Raw genomic sequence first — 19989 nt, forward strand, 5'->3', positions numbered from 1 at the left:
TGGAGGCAGCACCTGCACAAGGTTCCTCAAATTTGGATTACGACTCTCTCATGAGGAAGGAAAGAATATATCAAATGGGCCCCACATTAGACCCTCTTAACTCTTCCATGCTTTTAATGGGGTGGCAGGAGAAAGGTCAGTCTCGGTTGTGAGAACTGTTGACAGTTCAGCTGTTGGTTTCAAACCAGTACTTTAACCTCCAAATCAAAATGCTTCCTGTGCTGGAGACAAGCTGGTATTTCCATTTCCAAATCAAGCTTAGTGTCTTATGCAGCGACATGTGATCTCTGCATCCTGCAGAAAAGCAATGTTTCCAGAAACAGAAATGAAAAGCAAAATTCATTCAGCTGCAGGCAGAGAACAAAGACAACAATCTGAAAGGCACAATAATAATATTGTTCCCATCTTGGGAGGCACTGAAAGGTTATTTTTTAAATTGACAAATTGGACAGTTTTAAAGACTGACTTACCAGGAGAGAGGATGGTTGCATTTGTTGAGAAATTAGAAAAGCAGAGATTGTTCCTGAATATAAAGCACAAAACTGTGCCAGATCTGTGCGTTCCTATGGTTTGGACGTTTCATTATCAGTCAAACTGTTTGACTGTTTCCTCACCACACAAGACTGGTGATGCCAACTTACCACTTAAAGGTGCCACATCCTACAGAAATGCAGCTCAGCTTTGACTGTCTGTCTCAGAAGATATCCAAGGGGAGTTATCAGCAGCTGAAACTGAGCAAGCCAAGCTCAACTTCTCTACTGTTCTTTAAAGTCACTAGCTCCCCTTGCACATTAACTACACACTGAAAATGCCTCATTAACCACGCCAAAACGAACTACTGCATTTTGAAGAATATGAGGAAAACCTCAAATTTCTAGTCAGAGATTTGGGATGGCCATTTTCTCCAGTAGCTTCACTTTTATTTTTGACTTACAAGAAGTAGCAATTCCCTACGCAAGCATAAAGACTAGCTGCAATTCAAAGCTTTCCCAAACAGTACACCCCCTTCAGTCATTTTACTGAACAAATGCATAACAGGCCTGGAAGGAATTGAAAATATTTCTCTTGCTGTATGTGGAGAAAATTTGAGATAGTCCTGGCAACAGCTGTCAGATTTCTTAAATCTGCCTAGCAAATTAGATACTGGCAAAACTCTTCAGCATTTAGATTCTCCACAAACGATAAGATTTCAGCTGTTAGGAAAGTTTAAAGTCCCCTGACCAACCGGTTCTACTTTCATTGTCTAATATACCTTCACCCATCCTTTCAACATAGGCATCTTTCAGAAGATAGGATCTTAGTTTTTGCCTCTAGTAATTCAAATTATGTTGATGAAAACTCATTCTATTTAAAAACAAATGAGGGTCATTCATCCAGAAGACAACAGATTTCAACCCCATTTCCACCATAGGCTGTGCATACAGGGAAAATTCATTATTTATACAAACTTTTCACTGAGCGGATGTCAATGCAATTAATTAAGTCTTCAAGCAGTATCAGAACTATATCCCTTTTGTAGCTGCTATTCAGCCTGCAGTCTAAGGTCTTATTTGTAACATCCTCAATTTTGTGGAGAAGGACCCGTTTTCCTGCAGAAGCTCTTTGCTTCTGTACTAAGGCTGAGACCCTGGTCAGGACCTGCTGGCATCCCCAGTATCTTTGTACAGCACACAGCTTCTTAATGAGACATCCTTTGCTGCTGCACAGTGATTAGCAAAGTAGTTTTCCCTTTTTGTAAAGAGCCAGGTCAAGCCAGTTTTGCTGTTCAGTGAGGTCCTGATCCCATCACAGGAAGACTGTCCACCTACACACATAACTGGCTATGAGCACTGACCGGCAGTCCTTTGAAATTAGCAACACTGGTCTATTAACAAGGGGTAAAATACAAAGCACCTGGCTGGAAGTCTCCTCATTGTTTGAAATATAACCCAAAACAACAGCAAATGTTGCAAGACTAGCAACAGAGTTTGTAAATGTACCATGTAATAAGATACATTGTGGCAGAAACCAGCTACCTGGGTACCTTACTGATGCCAATTCCATGCAATTTCCCTATCTACCGAATTTACAGAAAGAGAAGGCCAGTGCACTACAGGGACGATGTCCTGTTTCACAAATCTTCAAGTCCATAATGGACAAAGAAATTCTTATTGGAAGCTCCTAGCATAAGCTAGCACAAGTTTCCTGCATGCAAGCTGTGTAGAGCACACACAGTTGATGACTTCTGAAGGGGAGGGCAGATAGCCAAAGTCAGTACCTTTTAGCAAAAACACCAAACTCAGCAGGAGTAAGCAAATGGAGCTCAAGTCATGTCCTACTCTATCAGGGAAAAAAAGTGACAAATGTCGTCCCCCCAAAAAAAAAAATTAAAAGGAAGCCACCATAAAAAATCTCAAATTCCAAGCATCGGAAATACTCTTTTGGGTAGCACAAAACCTACTCATAACAATAAGGATTTCCATCTACCACACTTTGCCTCCATATTACATCTGTGTTTTCTGACTGTCTACATAAATTCTGGAAACTAAACTCCTTGCAAAAGTTGATAGCGCTATGAATGGCTTAACTTCAGCCTTGATTCATCCCGAATCAGAAGTCCTGTGTTCACAGAGATCAGATAAATATGTACGGTTAAGGGTTTGTTTTGAGGTTTCTGCTTGGTTGGGGGGAGGGTTTGGGGTGCATGTTATGAACAAAGTCGCATGCTTAGATTTAAATTCATAAATCCAAACCAGCTTTTAGACCAACAGTCTACAACTGAGCCCACTTCCCACGAGCTCATGCATTTGCTTTCTGAACCACTGAGTAAATTTAACACACCCAGCTCCCTTGCGTCACAGAATTTACCAAACCCACTGCAACACAACCTCTTCTCCAAGACCGTTACCTTGAAAGTTTCACGTTTTACAGGTAGAGATGGCTTCACTCACAGTTTAAAGAAATTTGTACGTAGTGATAGATCTATACACATGCGCACCCATCGGCTCAGGGCCCAAATAACGCTGCTCTCTGCTCAAGATGCTGGGGTAACGAGATCTTTTTCCCCCCTCTCTAGTTATCAGTACTGGTGAAAACATCTTTTTTTTTTAAGGCAGGCTACCGATATCTTCTAGGATTATGACGGCGGCGTCAATACAGAGCTGAGTTTTGCTGCTCGGGCGAAGGAGCCCGCCACGCACCTACCTGACACACACACACACACGCGACGGCATCAAGATCTCAAGGTGACTACACCAAAAGGCACCTTCAAAACAAAAATAAAGGGGGAGGGGAGGCGGGCAGGGTGCTAAAAACCCGAAGGGAAAGCAGTTAGCGGACAGAAGAGGGGCACGGGAGGGCGAGGGACACTGAGGGGCTCCGAGGGACACCGGAGATGCCGCTCCCCCCCCCCCCCCCCCGCCGTTGCCCGCCATGTTGCGCAGCCCCCGCCCCGCTGCAGGTGCGCGGAGCCTCCGGGGGCCATCGCCGCCCTCCTCCCCTCCGCCACCCGCGGCCGCCGGGCTGAGAGGAGAGGAGAGGAGAGGCGAGGCGGCGGACACCTTCCCCTCCATCCCTCCCTTCACCTCCCGCACCCCCCATCGCCCCATCGCCTCACCGAGCGGTGCGGTAGCGGCGCGGGGAGCTGGAAGCCGCCGCCCTGCCCGCGGCGGTAGCGGCCCCGTTACGCACCTCGAGCTCCGCTCCGCTCCCCTCAGCCTGGAGGCGGCGGCGGCGGCCCCTGCCGGTCGGTGGGAGCAGGCTCGACCCTCCCCGCTCCCTTCTCCCCCTCCCCGTCTTGCGCAGCCGCCGCCCGAGCCGCTCCGCCCGGTCCCGCAGCGGCCGCGGCGCCGCCGCCTCTCCCCTCACAGCCGGCCCCGCGCAGGGGGGCTCCGGAAAATGGCGCCCGGGGAGAGGGAGCGGCCCCCGCGCCCCGCTCCCTGAGTTTTGGGGAGCTGAGGGGGCTCTGCTGGCCCCAGTGGGTGAGGGACCACCCTCAGGTTTTTGTCCCTGTCCTCAAGGAGCTCTCTGCTTGCTCCACAGATGTCGCCTCCAGCCCCACTCGGCACAGCTAAGCTATAAGAGCTTTATGTCCATGTTCAGGTGTTTGTTCTCCACGCTATTGCCTCCTGTCATGGGTTTTTGTGCTTGTGGCCGGCAGAACTAATTACCTGTAAGCTCCCTGTCCTCAGGGGCTCCCTCCTGCTGCACAACTCTGTAGTCAGGTTGGGCTCCTCAGGGCATTTGGCTGTCTTCCTATTTCTCTCCAGCAGCCTGATCCATTAACATGGTCCGAGCCAAGCTAAGATGTCTGCAGAGTCAGTCACCACAAAAAACAGGAGTGATGATGATGGTCACTCTGAATTTCAGTTAGCACAAGTCACTTGTTCCTACCAGGTAGGAATCAAGACATTTGAATCATCACTTTGCTTAGCAGATCAGTAGATCCAGTTTAAAAATCTAACAAAGGAAAGACAAAAGGGCAGGCAGAATCTACATACGGGACCTTACATTAAAAGAGAATTTAGAAGGAAAAACCCTGGAACCATCTACAGAGAAAATAATTTCATCTCATCACCTACAGGAACAGGAGGATCCATGGGTCTGCATGGGCTCAGAAATGATGGATCATCTTTGGACACTGTTGCTGTCAAACATGCAGACGAGAAGTAGTAACTTCATTAGGTAATCAAAAAAATTAATTTGCCTTTCCTAGTTTAAATCTCAGTGAACGTAAAATATTCTGACATCTACACCTTTTGGGGCTATATCAGTAACATGAATAGGCACTAATTTAGAATTACTTAGGCTCGATGCTTTTTATTAAAAAAAAAAAAAAAAAAAAAAAAAAGGCTGATCAGTAGCCTCATGGAGCCCTTGGTACTCCACTATGTATTTTAGACAAGACCTTTGATTCCCTGTGCTATCAGCTTTCTGCCATCAGAATTACAGTTCAATGTGTTGTGCAATAGAAAAAAGTCTGGATATCTCCTCCTTAAAATATCTGACTGAGAGGTGGTTTGAATCACTTTAATCAATACTGTAAAACTGAGGAGTTTATACCAATTTAATTGTAACAACTTCAGTTAAACATAACGACCCAAATTCCTTGCTCTGGAATTACATGAAGGATGAACTGTGTCATAGCTTGCTTTGCAGAATCAGAAAGATAGCTGATGAAAAGAACAGGTGCAGTTTAAAAGGAGTTTTAAATTATATCCTGCGACACACCACTTCCATTACCCATATTATGCTCACTTAGATGACTAAGTCTATTCTCCTAATTACACCAGAGATGATTATGGCTGAGTATAATCTACCTAGGAATTATTAGACTGTCTACTGAATGATTAAATACTGGCTACGCAGAAGTCCTTGATGCTTCCTTTCTGTGTAAGCTGTCATGAACTATGTAAAGCACCAAGGATGAGCGGTTAGAGCATGGCCCGGGCAGGCAGGAGAGTGTGTGGTGTATGTGTGTCATTCTGCCATGAGCTTGTGGCTCGGCTTTGGATAAAACTTGTAACCTCATGGAAATTCAATTACCTCATAAATGAAATGCAGAGAGCATTTAGTTACAGCTGCATCTTGGAAACCTTTGAGTGGAACTGCTGCGCAAACAGAAAATACAAAATTATCATAATTTGGACAAAGCCGTAATGATTATTTATTGATTATTTGCTCATCATCTTTAATAACACGACAGCAGAATTTGTGGGTATACAAAACAAATGTTTATTCTCTTGTAAAAGATTAAATGGGGTACAATATTGAAGGAGCGCAGAACACATCTTTACAGAAGAGAAATTCAAAGAACATTTGTTCTGTTTTATCTGTGAAAAGAGAGAGACCAAAACCCAAACAGAGCAATGTATAGCTTGTTACAGTTTATTTTTGTTCTTTAAACACCTCCTCAGTTGGAGAACAAAGCCTATTCAGCAGAACTAGTACCCCAAATCCTCAGCACTAATCTATTTGACTCCTGATTTCTAAAATACTTTCCTCTGCAAGTCAGGGAGCAGAACACACAGACGTACAACTGGTGGAACTAGTTCTCTCAGCAGTTTGGAAGGAGAGAAGTTGGCTTAATGCAGACGACAAAAAAGATCATCCAAGTGTTTCAGTTCTATATGAAAATGTACCATGATAGATTTTTGTGAAAGGCTACTAACAGCCAAGAAATCCCTTTTGTTGGTATTCCTTTCTGACATTTCAAGCCACCATCTTAGTCTTGTTCTCTCTGGTGGAGCACTGATTCAGAGCACATAAAAATCAGATGTATTTGGGTTATACAGGAAAAAAATGACCTGCCTGCTGCTAAGTCAGAATTCTAAACCTCTAGCTGTTAAAGGCGTTCCACTAAACTTAAAGGATTCCACTTTCATTTAGTAAGGGCAAAAATCTCCTCAAATAGAGAAAAGCCAACCCTGTGTAACATTGGAAAACCCTGCAAGCCCAAAGGATCATACCTACACCATAGGCCAGTAAATTCAAACGATGTTACACAGATCTAAGGAGCATAAAGTATCAGCAATACTGGGATTTCCTTTTATATGGTCAGCGGACTGGAGTGGAGAGATGAGAATACTTCTCCCACACTAAAGGTAGTTTCATCCGTAACAAAGACAGAGGGTGGCAAGTGCAATATTCTGATAAGAAGTAAAGATCCCACCTGCTGGGCTCAGCAAACGTTCAAATGATACAGAGACGAGAAACCCTGGGTGAAGCTCCTTTATCCAGTTATGCCACGGAAGATAAATCTATGTAAATGGCTGCAGCTGTGCGTACCATGTCATTGTAGGCACAAAGGCAGGCTTAGATGCTGAGCTTACTCATGCACCACAGAAAGTACATCATTTTTCCATTGCAGAAGTGACATCAGTGATCACAACTGCTTAGCCAGTGTCGTGGGGACAGAGGAAGCCAGCGTGCCACCAGGTTGCAGTAACCCTTGGGGTCCAGAAACCTATCGGACTTAGCACTTAACCACACAGCTTAGAACCCATTCAAAAAGGTTGTTTCTTTTCTGGATGATTGGGTTTACAAAAAAAAAAAAAAAAAAAAAAAAAAAGCATCAGTCTGTTGCTTGATTTTTGTAATCTTCCTTGTTTTAATGTATAGTAACCTGTGGCTGCATACTTCTTTTCATAACTCTAAAAGGTATCACGGGACATATTTATTGTCAGTGGCTTGTAAAGTCTGTGGGTCTGTAGGTTTTTTTAGTGTGTTACAACAGCACCTATAACAACGAACTCTTGACTAAGTAAATAGTCAAGGTAGGTGGAAGGAAATCTGTCATCCTGAGAAAAGAAGCCAGTTATAAAAACAAAGAAACAGCAAATAGAGATACAACGACTATTTTTATTAAATGCTCCTGCTTAATCCTGATATATGCTTCCACTGTTACTGTGCTGCCTGTGCAGAAATGCTTGTAGCAGAGCAATGAACTGGAAAAGTGCTCTCACTTCCCTCTGCAAGAAACGTGCTATAGTAACCATGTGCTATATAGTTACTGCTGTTAAAATTGTATTAAAATTCAAGCTTAGGGTTTTTCCAAGTTTAGCATTATTCATAAAATTGCAACAGCTTAAACAGCGAGGCATAAGATAAAAACAGTTCTGGTGTCACGCAGGTGATGGAGGAATTTATTGAAGTGACTGTGTATTATCTGAAAGAGCTTTATATTGTGTATTAGTGTGTCGTGTCCGAATGATCTGTGCGTAAATTGCTGCAAATTAAATCACAGCACTTAGAGGAAAGATTGGACAGTAATAAAAGGGACAGAAAATGCCACTCGGTGATGTGTCAGCCATCTGCTGCAATGCAAAGAGGAGGTTACAGGCTTCCAGGAGTTACCACAGCAACAGGTCTGCTGAGCACACTTAGGAGCGAAGCGTGTGGCAGCAGCTTCTATTCACCATCGCGTGCACCTCGGACACTGGGGGCTGCAAACAGGGCATGTCCTGTCTGGGAGGCTCGGGGTGGGTTTCTGCAGCACCAACTGGTCAATAGCTGCAGGTAGGAAGGGATCTCTGGCAACAGAAATGCTTCAGACTGAAGTGAGACCAAAGGAAACCAAAGACATTCATTTGGTTGCAGCACTTGCAAAAGGATGGGAAAAACATAGTTTAAAAATATCCGTGACTGAGCGTTTCTTTCTGAGGAAAGAGCTCCCAGTTATTACACACGCCTGGCCCACAGCGTGTGACTAGAAAATGGTAGGTAACAGGAGAGAGGGGAAAAACAAAACAAAGCTTACACATAAGCAACATTTCACATGCTATTTTTTACATGCTTGTTTTAATGAAGAAACGTCATTAATGGATTACCCAGGAGTTTTTAAACTTCCTTGCACTGGCTGTGGCTATCAGCCAAGAAACATGGGATGGTGCAGAGTTCCCCTGCCTTTAACTTCTCTCCCATTTCTCCCCATTGCAAGGACCCCTGGTGTTTTTCCCAAGCCCATGCTTAGCTTCACCCAGGGGCAGTGGTGTGACAGCAGGGCCCTGGCTGATGGCACTCTGGTTGTCCAGAGAAATCGACACATCTCTGTGCTGCTCTCCCACAGCTGCCTGCTCAAAAAGCAAGGTGCAAGGTTAGGGTTGTTTTTGCACAGCCCTTGGGGCTGTAAGAGGGTGCCACGGTGAGCCCAGGTCAGCTACAGCAGGAGGTGGACACAGAGTCATTAATAACATCTTACTTTGCATTTATGGGATGAAAATCTGTTCTCTAAAAACATATCCCAACAGATTAGAGACCAGAGCTAAGCCGTGCTATTTACTTCCAGAGAGCTGGCAGGCTAAACATGCAAAAGAAACGGGGATTACCTCGTTTATTAGTCAGGGAAAGAAGCAGAAGAGAAAGCATCGGCTGCTTTAAAGAAATTTCAGTGGCAATAAAATGCAAGAGGACAAGACTGATTTAATGCTTTCAGTCAGACTCTCAGATGAGGAATCAATTATCCTGCGTCATTTAATCTCCTTAAGCAGGTCACAACAAACTAGAAATTAGAAGCGTTGCGTCTAATACAAAGAGCAGCTCTTAGTGGTAGTTAGCATCCACCTCAGAATTTTTAAATTAGAGGAACGCCTAACTGGGATTTGGGAAGCTTTGAAGAGCTCGATACACCAGATTTCAGCAGGCAGAGCTGCTGAAATATTACTATTTTATATTTTATTTTTATGCTTACTATTTTATAAGGGGAAAAAAAAAAAAGCAGGACAAACAGGACAAACCTGTGCTCAACACACATAAAATCCTGCCAGCAGTGCACAAAGATAGTGAAAGCTCCACAACATGATTTTCCCCTGCTGCCACTGATGGCTCGGTCCAGCCCTTGTAGCCCCTTTGTGGGAAATGAGACAGAGAGAGCTAAGGAATACACAGAACACAAACTAAAATTTGCTCTCACATCCATAAGGTGTTCCTAATAACATTTTGAAAGGGATTTCATTTAGTAAATAGCAAGCCAGAAAGTCTTAAAAGTAAGCCTTCAGAGCCACGGCATTCAGAAGCCTTGCACAAAATTGTTTACCTGACATGCTTAAGCTTCGAATGATCGTACCTCTGAGCAGCAAATTTCTCAGCTAAACCAACCTCCTACATTTTTTTTTATATCCATCAAGGTAGCAGAAATACCACAAGGCTTCCAACTGGGGGAAAGCTAAGCGAGCCTGCTTCTGGAGCTCAAACTCCTGGAAGGAAAAAATGTGATGCCAGAGGCAACTCCCATCTGAATCCCCTGCAGGTTGGGAAAGCTGACGGTGAAGGTTCTGGTCCCTGTAAGAGATACAGAGCTTCCTACCGAGCTTCTCAGTTACATTTCTGGAGTTAAACTGTTGGCATAATCAAGCAGAAACATAAAAAACAGAAGCAGGACAGCTAAAAGAAGATCATTATTTTGTCACAGTTGTTTTTGCTACAAGCCAGAAGAAAACTAGGACGCAGAATGTAAGCATTATGATTAACTTTCAGGAGAGGCTAAAATTATCCAGGATTACACAAAACTAAGCAGGTTCTGGTTGTTGCGTGTTTATTTCCTGTTACCAAAAATGATTCAGTGTTAAGGATTAAGGATTCAGGGCTGGTTTTTTGTTTGTTTGTTTGTTTTGGGGGGTTGATTGCTTTGTTTTTTGCAAAAGCTCTGTGATGAGGCTGCTGTATTTTTAAGAAGACATCAAACTCAGCATAACTGTTCTGAGTATTCTTTAATGGTCCTTGGAAATGTGAATTTAGCTTAGTTGTAACAGTAGAATCCACACAGAAATTGTCTGAAGCAGTGATTTCTAACCAAAGCCAGATCAGGAACGAGCCTTATAATTTGCAGTACCTGCACCAGTGGCTGCCAGTGTTCTTTCTGCCAAGGAAGCAGATGCCAAAAGGACTGAGGCAAGAAAACCTTCTGCATTTCTCACATCGTTCTGCATGCTTCCACCATCTTTTAGCACACTTACCCTAATTCTGCTGCTTTCCCCAGAAACGTCCCAAAGCAGTGAGCTCTCTCCATCCTGCTGATACTCGCCTGCCACCCAAAGCCGGGATTTCTGGAGGATTAGACATCCTCCTATCTAATGGCAGGGATTTTGTGGTTTGGGGAAGCATGTATGACAAAAACACTTGTAATTTAAAGGCTGACCTGTACCATCTATTTTTGCTTTGAAAAACATGCCATGGATCATTTCAGTTCTAAGTGTCATGGCCGAGAAGCTATGATAGCAGTTTGTTCAGTGTGTACTTAACGCTGCAATTTTATGACCTCGTTACAAACCAGAACACCTCGATACTGGGAATGTTGCTGACAGCATAAGGACACAAGGTGCTGAAAAGCAGAGTTAAAACCGAATAAAGCAATTCCTATAGCTTCAGCACTGTTTGCCTTGTCAGTTGATCTCAAAGAAGAAAGCTTCAGAAAACATCTCAAACTGTAAACACTGTTCCTGAAGCTTTGCCAAAAGCCTTCTCGTGTCACTGCACTGCGAGGATTTTCAAATAAAATGAGCTCTGAAGGCTGCTTCTGTACCTACAGAAGGCACTAACTCCTGTAATTGCTAGGTAGTAGCTCTGAATGACAGGCTGCCGTTCTAAAAATCATCAGTGTGTATTTTCCTAGGTAACCATAAAACAAGAAATGTGTGAAGGAGGCTATAAACTATAAACTTCAGGAGGAGGAACAATCCAGTACGTGCTCACAATGCTGTTTTGAGCCATCTCCACTTCTTCAAGTGCTGCATCTTAGAGACAAGCACTGAGGGTTTGTTTCCTCATGGAAATATACCTTGCATTTCAGAAACCAGCCAGTCTAAACGTTGTTGAGTGCCCCTGAAGCTCCAATATTCCTCCTCCCTCATAGGGCAGGCAGCTGCCTGCCTCTGCTCTCCTGCAGGTAGCTAGCTGGCTCCTGCTGGTACTGCAGCAATATGCCCTGTGGATTAACAAGCAGACGCAGCTGAGAGTAAGACAAGCAGCGATATTTCTACCTAAAAAACCCATCATCTTCACAGAAGGACTTGAATGATAGCAAATGGTAATGAAGTTGCAGTGGCTTCTCAAATCTGCTGCTGATTCTGCAGTTTTGAAAGTGTTTTTAGCTCAATTTCAGAAAATGTACCACAGCCACCACGAAAAGCAGTAAGAACAAACCCCATCCAGTCTGCCATGAATCAACACATAACGCACCAAACAGAGAGAGCATTTCAGTCTTGCAGCTTTAATAGTCTGCTGGTACAAACTGCCTATGGTACACGTTTACTGGAAGCCATTTTTATGAAATACTTTAAAAATCTAAGATAATGCATATGTACATTTCACAGTATTCTCTGCCTCCCAACTTGCATTTAATACCAAGGAAACACTTGGTCCTCACTGAAGAGGCACACTAGCATCCATTTAAAAGGTTTAAATATTTGTCTGGTGATCAGGGGCAAGTTTTATCTCATGTTTTTATGTTTTAATTTCCCAGACAGGTGTTCAGAGAATATGCTAAACATTACAGACCCAACCCAAGTCTCAGTTCTGCTCTCCCCAGCAGAGCACACACAGCATTTCCTATTTGGTTGGTTGTTACCAGCTGGCTCCTGCATCCTAAGCAAGGCTGCCTTAAGGGCCACCTTCATATCCCATTTGCCATCCTTGGCCTCAGTTGCAGGAATTGTCTAGGCTCCCCACGTAGTTAATGGAGAAAGACAGGTACCTCTGCTCGATGAGGCATCTATCCTGACCCACACCAACAATATAAATGTGATGAGTTGCTGCCAAGTGCCTAGTGCTCTAGTGACTTTAGAAGAAATCAAGACACCCAGCTCACAAACAATGTTAGGCAAGCTGAATTTTCCAGTGATGAGGAAAAAAGAAAAAAAGAAAAAAAAGTTATATGCAAAATTATGACTGGTAAGATGATATAAATGCTTATTCATTATTTCCTCACAAGAACCAGGACAAGCAACGAGCATAAAAACAAAGGGAATCCTACATCGTTCTACTGTAAAACTCACTGCCATAGAACGCTGTGGGAGAGAAAGTATAAGCGGGTTTCAGACTAGATAGCATGATTGAGTTCTTGAAAACAAAATATGTGACCACAACTCCACATCACATAGGTCATTGGCCACAAAATACCAGATGCTGGAAGAACACAGATTTCAGCCTTGCATAGCTTCACTTATACTTTTTTTCCCCAGAAAATCAATCACTGTTTACAGCAATCCTTAATGTCCAGCTCAAGTCTAATAAAGCAGTCTTCTAATGCTTACTTTCAACACTAGGTGGCAGGGAGAACAACTGGCTCATTTACTGTATAGAGAACCTGGAAGGCAAAGCCCCACTTGGCACTAGTTAGGGATTAGCACAATCCATCAGCACTGATTTTATATAACTGGATTTGCCTTTGTCCCTCTTTAGCCTTGGGCATTTTTTATTTTTATTTTTTTTCAAAGTACCGTGTCCAGAAACCCCTATTAGAGGTGTCGGAATACAATTTAATTCCTTCCAAGAAATACCTCAGCCTCTCATTTAGGAGCCCATGGATGATGGCTAAGCTTCTTTCTCTCCAGAGAGGGTTCAAACACGAGATGGAGTTAAAATCCTCATTGCCTCTACTCATATGAAGATGCAGCACTGTAGTATTTACCTCATGCCTCAAAACTTCACTTTATTACTTAAAATTCAAATAATTTCTGTGCTTAACTTGTGAAAATACAGCAAAGGTGTAAGGATGAGACAAGTTCTGCAATTCAGGCAGTAGCAAAGCAGGTAAGCAATGCAGCTTTCTTCAGGACATACCAAGCCTCCATTTAGCACGCTCTTTCTCTTCTGAAAATGGGGAAAAGCTTCAGCTTTGCAACACTTTGTTTTAGATCTCCCTCAAAACTTGAGGACAAGGATTATTTTTCTTTGTGAACACAAGCACTGAGTTTCAAAAACAATGTGTTTATGTAGGTATGTAAATGACACCATCCCTATAGTGCAGCATAACTTGCTGTTTTCCAAACTGCAGTTATTTCCTAGAATGTTCCTGATACTAAACATGAAAAAAAAAAAAAGTGACATTTAACTCCTACTTTGTTCACAGAATGAAAAAAACAGGCAATTATTGACACAATTGATAACACTCTCCCTTGAGAAAAGCAGAAGCAGCACAGGACAGACATTCCTCTCATTCAGCTTTGTATCAGTTTCTCAGCTGTGTTAGGAGATGTTGATGCTTTCAAGTATAGCTTTTCCAAAGCTGCAGAAAAAAGCAAGATCAGCATACTGCTTTTCAAGCACTGACACACAAGAAGGAAGGTTAAAAGTAATTAACCTTAAGCCACAGACCAGAATTCGGACATAAAAGTCACTGAAAGTGATCTCAACGCACAAACAAATCACAGAAAGGCACTGAACCGGATTTTGATTTTCAAAGTGTTTGCAAAGTGGAAACCTGGTTTCATTTCTAAAAAATAAGTTAATACAAAATTTAAAAAACATGGAATGTGCAAATCTTTGCTGCACAAAAGTACATTTTCATACTTACAAATAGTTTAAATCATTTTTACATAAACAACAGAAATTATCTTCTGATACATAGTGTTGGGTTGTTCTTTTTTGCCGACAGCAGCTGTCAATTCCAAAACACAGAATCAAGATGACAAGAGAACCAGACAGTCTAAGTCACTGCCATTTGTGTCAAAAAAATTGTGTCACCCTTGTCTAGAGCTCATCGTGCTTGTACGTGAATTCCCTTGCAGATATAAACCCATCGCTGTCTTCATCCTCTTTATCAAATATGTCTTCAACCAAAGCATCGTGCTGTGTGTCATTTACCACTGCTCCGTGTTTTTCAAATTCTTTCTTCAAGTAAATTTTCACCTGTAAGGTAAAGGGTGAGAGTTAAAGTTTTTAGGCTTACGAGAAAATTAAGTACTGGAGGGCCATTATGTTTGGGATGGTAGCATTAAACTATTAACAGATACCTTCCTTCCTATGCCACTGACAGAACAGTACTTGTCTGACTGATTCTGCAGCCAAGTTCAGTGATGAAAGACTCTCAGAGAAAATAAAACTAGCAAAGCAGTTGCCATAGCTTTACGGTATCTGACTGAAAAGTGTGCCAAGAAAGCCTGTCATCTGTTGTATATTCAATGAAGTATTAGGTATCAATTGGTCAAAGACCAAAACAGCTTTTTCACATCTTAGCACGTTGAAAAACCATCAGGTGTAAACAGCCACCCCAAATAGATACAGAAATCCGTCCACAAACTTGGCATCTGCTGCTCTAATGGGAACTACATTAATAAGGACTTATTTCTGTAGATCTCAAAGCTTTGAAGGACAAATAGGTTTGAGGCAGCTTTTAACAAGACTGCTAGAACAGTTATTTACACCACACTAGTTACTAATGGTGAGCAATGTTTTTAACAATATCAGATGATTTTTACCGAGTTTAAGGTTTAACTATTGAGAGCCCAGGTGTTCTACACTGCAAAGCCTTCTATCCGAATATTAATCCTAATGCATCCCTTTTAAATCCCTCGATCCACCAGTTCAGCTGGGATCCAAGGCTCAGCATGGCGCAGCATAGCCGTGCATCTTCACCTTAGTTTTATTAAAAGTTAAGCTTATAAGCCAAAGTTTGTCTTTTCCTTTACCTCTACATCATCCCATTAGGTTTCCTCCCAATGGGTTTCCTCACAAGAAGAGTAACCCACTCACCTCTTGCTTGGACAGTTTCCAATCATCATTAAGATCCATCTCTTGGAATGACTCATGAGATCTTGGTCCATTCCTAATTTCTAGAAGGTCGACGTTGAATATCAGCGTGCTCTCAGGTGGAATTTTTCCTGCCCAGAATGGTAAACATACAGAAAAGTTAAAAACAATTACACATTCTGTGCCACACAGAAGCCATATGTCTCAGAGAAACATTCTGCTAGTCCCACCACTTCTCAAGCATCCTGCATTTTGAACTAAACTGGATAAGCACCACTGACAATGAGAAGTGCAAATATTTCAGACTGTAGCCCAGACCTTGAGCAGCCCCTGCAGTGCACATGCAACTTTAAATGCACATGACTTTGGCTTCTCTCACGTTTGGTCCTATTTAAGCTCTCTGTATTCCTATATTGGATGGAAGCACCCCAACAATACCCACATAACCTGAGATGACAGGGAGAAAACTAATCCTATTTTGAAGATGTGGTGTTAAACATAGCCTGAGCTGCAGCGCCAAACAAGATTAGAGATTTCTGGGATGAATAAATGTGCAGAAACTTCTGGAACTGCAGACCACAGTGGCTTGCACAGGGTTTGAACTCAGGTAATTTTTTCTGAGCATTACAGCACAAGGCATCTGACTCATCACTCGGGGCAGACGGCAGGCAAGGCACCAGGTGGGAGGCTAGTGAATTCATGTGTGTTCAGAGCAAAGCATGAAGAAAATGGAGTATTTCTGTCATCGTTTGAAAATAGCAACGTAATTATGTTCAAATACTTCATTTTTTCCTAAAATACAGCATTCCTTACAGCAGCTAGCAGTGTTTACTCATTCAGCCTTCTTGCATTAAAGCCATAGGTGAGGCTTAGAAGTCTTTGAAGGCTTGTAGTGTTGTGCATTTTAGTCAAGGCAAGTATGGCTGTAATTACTAGGTGAGCTCTGCAGCGTTTAGTGGCTTTTTGTGGAAAAATTTACAGTAGTGCCCCGCATAAAGCAGTAAAAGTAACATTCCTGCTTCATTCAAACTGACACTCATTTAACTGTAGATTCCAGACCTGACCTGCCCATTAAAAGATGGGTCTGGAAATGTTGGAAAGGAAAAAATATCCTCAATACTCTCAGCCTGTGTACTACTGGCAGAAAACATTACAAGCAATGTTTTTTTCTGTCCATGCAGCATTCAGTACATTTTCAGTAGATGTCAGCATGGCTGCCAGTGTTCCTGCATATCTCATTTCGGGTAACAGGCATGACTAAAAGTGTCTGGAGGAGGGAAAGAATAAAGCATCCCTTTCTGGAGAAATAAACAGCGAGTTTTCACCATATCAGCTGAGAACACAAGAAGATAGGTAGCAGCACTGGGAGTTCTTCTGGGTTCAAAAGAAACCCACAAACAAGAACGAGGCTTGCACATGCACATTCAGGAAGCATTAACACAAACACAGATGCAACAGCCAAGGTGATACCTAAGTAAGCACTTCAAGTTTGATGGAATAAAAATAAAATAAAGCTGAGCACCACTGAACACGACACTAACAGAAGCTTGAAAGCTTGCTAACCTCTTAGGCCAAGAGTAAATCAACAAAGACAAAAATAAATAAAACGAGGGAAGGACTTCAGGTGTTTTACCTTTCCCTTCTTTTCCATAAGCAAGGGCTGGTGGAATAGTTAGCTTCCGCTTCTCTCCCACACACATGTCCTTCAAGCCTTTGTCCCAACCTTTGATAGCCTCCCTTATGCCAAGTGTAAACCACATAGGCTGGCCATTGTTATGCTTGTGACTGGAAAAGAATGGGATAAAAGTCTTCAAACAGCAAGTTCCATAAAAGGCACGTGGAACAGATGGAAGATGTTCACAGCACAGCTATATAATAAAAAAGAATCTCAGTTGGCATCTTGGTATTTCTTAAATGAAATACCCAGACTTTTAAAGCTCTTAGAAGTTCTGCCTGGCATGACAAGGTTTCTTAAGAACTGGAAAGAAATAAAAGAGCACGTCCATGGTGTGCTTCTGACAATGCTGAACAACCTGGATCCCCACCTTCACTTCCCTGATCACCCATTTCCACTTCGAAGCTGATCAGACTAGAAAGGCATTTCTACTTTAAAAAAAAAATACATATATAAATATAAAAAATAAATATATATACATATATACACACACACACATATTTGAGGCTATTGCACATCTTTGGTAAGCTGCAAATCAAAAACCAGCTAGGTCACGATTACAATCTATCTTATAGCATGCTTAGAGGAGTCTGACGCATCTCTTCTGAAAAAGCCATTGGGGAAAAAAAAAATAACCACACAGCAGATAGTTTAGAAAAAGAGGAACAGGTGCATGCAAAACATTTAAGTTTAAAATAGGCAGACAATCCCCTTTTCCAGTTTAACCAGGTGGTAACACCAGGGTTACCTTCACTCTATTGAAAGTCACAGAATTTTAACTACAGTCAAAAGCTCAACTGACAGCCATGCAGGAAAGGTGCTTAACAAGAAATACGAGCACTTACAGAAGTTAGTCAGCATCAAAAACTTAAAGTGTCACTAGAGCTCCGTTTAGAGAGGCAGGTAAACTACAAGAGAAAATTAGTGAGATTTTAGTTTACATCTGTGAACATGCAAAACATTTTTTATTTAAATGGGTTCCACAACAGCAGATTTCAGACATAGCCTGCAGGTACTTGTTCTTTTCCCCACATCCCACTATTGACACTCCGTTGTTTTACAGGAAAGGCAACATTAGCAAGTCTTCGAAGGCTCTCAGCAGGCTCCCCCAGTTCCTGGCTCTTCCTCCTACTTACATCACTGCTGCTCTGTGGATTTTTCCGCTCTGGGGCAGGTGAGGAATGTCCCAGAATCACAGGATTGTAGGGGTTGGAAGGGACCTGATGATCCAGAAATCACTGGGTCCAACCCCCCTGCCAAAGCAGGTTCCCTAGAGCAGGCTGCCCACGTAGGCATCCAGACGGGCCTTGAATATCTCCAGAGAAGGAGACTCCACAACCTCCCTGGGCAGCCTGTCCCAGTGCTCTGTCACCCTCACTGTGAAGTTCTTTCACGTGTTGGTGCGGAACTGCCTGTGCTCCATCTCGTGGCCATTTCCCCTTGTCCTGTCCCCACAAACCACTGAAAAGATGTTGGCCAAATCCCTCTGTCTCCCACACCTCAGGTATTTATACACATTGTTGAGATCCCTTCTCAGTCTTTTCTCCAGGCTGAACAGACCCAGGTCTCTCAGCCTTTCTTCATAGGCAAGATGCTCCAGGCCCCGTATCATCTTTGTGGCCCTCCACTGGACTCTCTCCAGGAGATCCCTGTCTTTCTTGTACCGGGGAGCCCAGAACTGGACACACTACTCCAGGTGAGGCCTGACAAGGGCAGAGTGGAGTGGGAGGATAACCTCCCTGGACCTGCTGGCCACACTCCTTTTAGTACACACCAGGATCCCGTTGGCCTTCTTGGCCACAAGGGCACAGTGCTGGCTCATGGCCAACCTGTCGTCCACCAGGACCCCCAGGTGCTTCTCCTCAGAGCTCCTCTCCAGCAGGTCACCCTCCAGCCTGTACTGATGCTTCAGGTTGTTCCTTCCCAGGTGCAGGGCTCTACACTTGCTCTTATTAAACCTCATTTATTTTTTCCTGCCCATCTCTCCAGCCTGTCCAGGTCTTGCTGAATGGCAGCACAGCCTTTTGGCGTGTCAGCCACTGCTCCCAGCTTTGTGTCATCGGTGTCCTTGCTGAGGGCAGACACGATTCCTTCAGCATCGATGAAGATGTTGAACAAGACTGGACCCAGATGTGTCATTTAGGGCATTTCAGTAACTAGAAGACAGCAGTGTCTGCCACGTGATTTTTGGGGGGATGTTGCTGTGTTTCTTTTTAAATAAAGGCAGACTTCTCCCCTATAAGTCTGCTTCAGAAACTAAGGAGCGATTTGTTCACAGCAGATGGCTTTATACCAAAACTTGTCGGTTTACACCAAAAATTTGTTCCCCTGGTTGGTCCAAGAGGACGCCCAACACCCTCACCTTTTACCAGCCGCTATCCAACGCTGCTTTCTAGCGCCCAACCAGCAAGCAGAACCCACACAACATTTATTTATTATTTATTTTAGCACTTTGATTTGCGGAAAGGAAAGGAGGGGAGCCTTACAGCTGGCACCCCCCTTTCCAAGCCAGACCTTCCCGAGCAGCTGCCTTTTAACCCAGCGAGGAATAAACACCCGCACACACCCCCGGACAACCACAGACACACGGACAGAGCCCGGGGCCCCGCGCAGCCTTACGTGGAGTGGAACATGGCGCCGTCGCTCTGCAGGAAGCCCTCGTAGTGCACCAGCAGCAGGTCCCCCCACTTGCTGCGCCGCCGGCACAGGAACGGCTTCTGCAGCACCTCCACCTCCACCTCGGCCGCGGGGATGAGCGCGGCGGCGGCGCAGCGCAGCACGGCGGCGCCCAGCAGCACGGCCCGCAGCACGGCCGCCATGGCCGCCCCGCCGCCCCCCTCAGCGCCCCGGGGCCGTTAGGGCCGTTAGGAGCCGTTACCCGCAGCCCGGCCCGCAGACGTGGCAGCGGGCCTGGGACTGGCAGCCCCCCGGCTTCGCGCTGTGCCGGGGTGGGCGGGGCACGCCTTCTGATTGGTGAGGGCAAGCAAGCGCAGTCGCCCATTGGGGGAGCTCCCCGTCTGTCGCGCGGTTTGTCCAATCGGAGGGCGGCGACGCTGACCGTTCAGCGGGGCCTCCGCTCTCCAGGAAGCGCCCGCACACCACGGGGGGCGCGTTCCTATTGGCTGCGGCCGGCCCCCTGCCCCGGGCGTTCC

General features: G+C 44.1%; 2 protein-coding genes across 3 annotated transcripts in view; both read right to left on the reverse strand.

The window, feature by feature from the left end:
* SCRN1 (secernin 1) overlaps nucleotides 1-3758 on the reverse strand; it is a 33737-nt gene extending 29979 nt beyond the window's left edge. Inside the window, exon 1 of one of the 2 annotated variants that reach the window (XM_032182465.1) lies at nucleotides 3596-3758. The gene's annotated coding sequence lies outside the window, so the exon portion shown is untranslated. The remainder of the gene's footprint in view (nucleotides 1-3595) is intronic. The other variant, XM_032182466.1, reaches the window with a different exon arrangement.
* Nucleotides 3759-10167: 6409 nt separating this feature from the next.
* FKBP14 (FKBP prolyl isomerase 14) lies at nucleotides 10168-19656 on the reverse strand. The gene is made up of 4 exons (XM_032180677.1): nucleotides 19457-19656; nucleotides 16796-16947; nucleotides 15166-15293; nucleotides 10168-14322 (listed from the first exon to the last, which is right to left on the reverse strand). The coding sequence occupies exons 1-4, from the start codon at nucleotides 19654-19656 to the stop codon at nucleotides 14164-14166; spliced, it is 639 nt and encodes a 212-aa protein (XP_032036568.1). The 3' UTR covers nucleotides 10168-14163.
* Between the last annotated feature and the right edge of the window lie 333 nt (nucleotides 19657-19989).

This window comes from Aythya fuligula, chromosome 2 (genome assembly GCF_009819795.1).
Source record: "Aythya fuligula isolate bAytFul2 chromosome 2, bAytFul2.pri, whole genome shotgun sequence".
Classification (NCBI taxonomy): Eukaryota; Metazoa; Chordata; class Aves; order Anseriformes; family Anatidae; genus Aythya; species Aythya fuligula.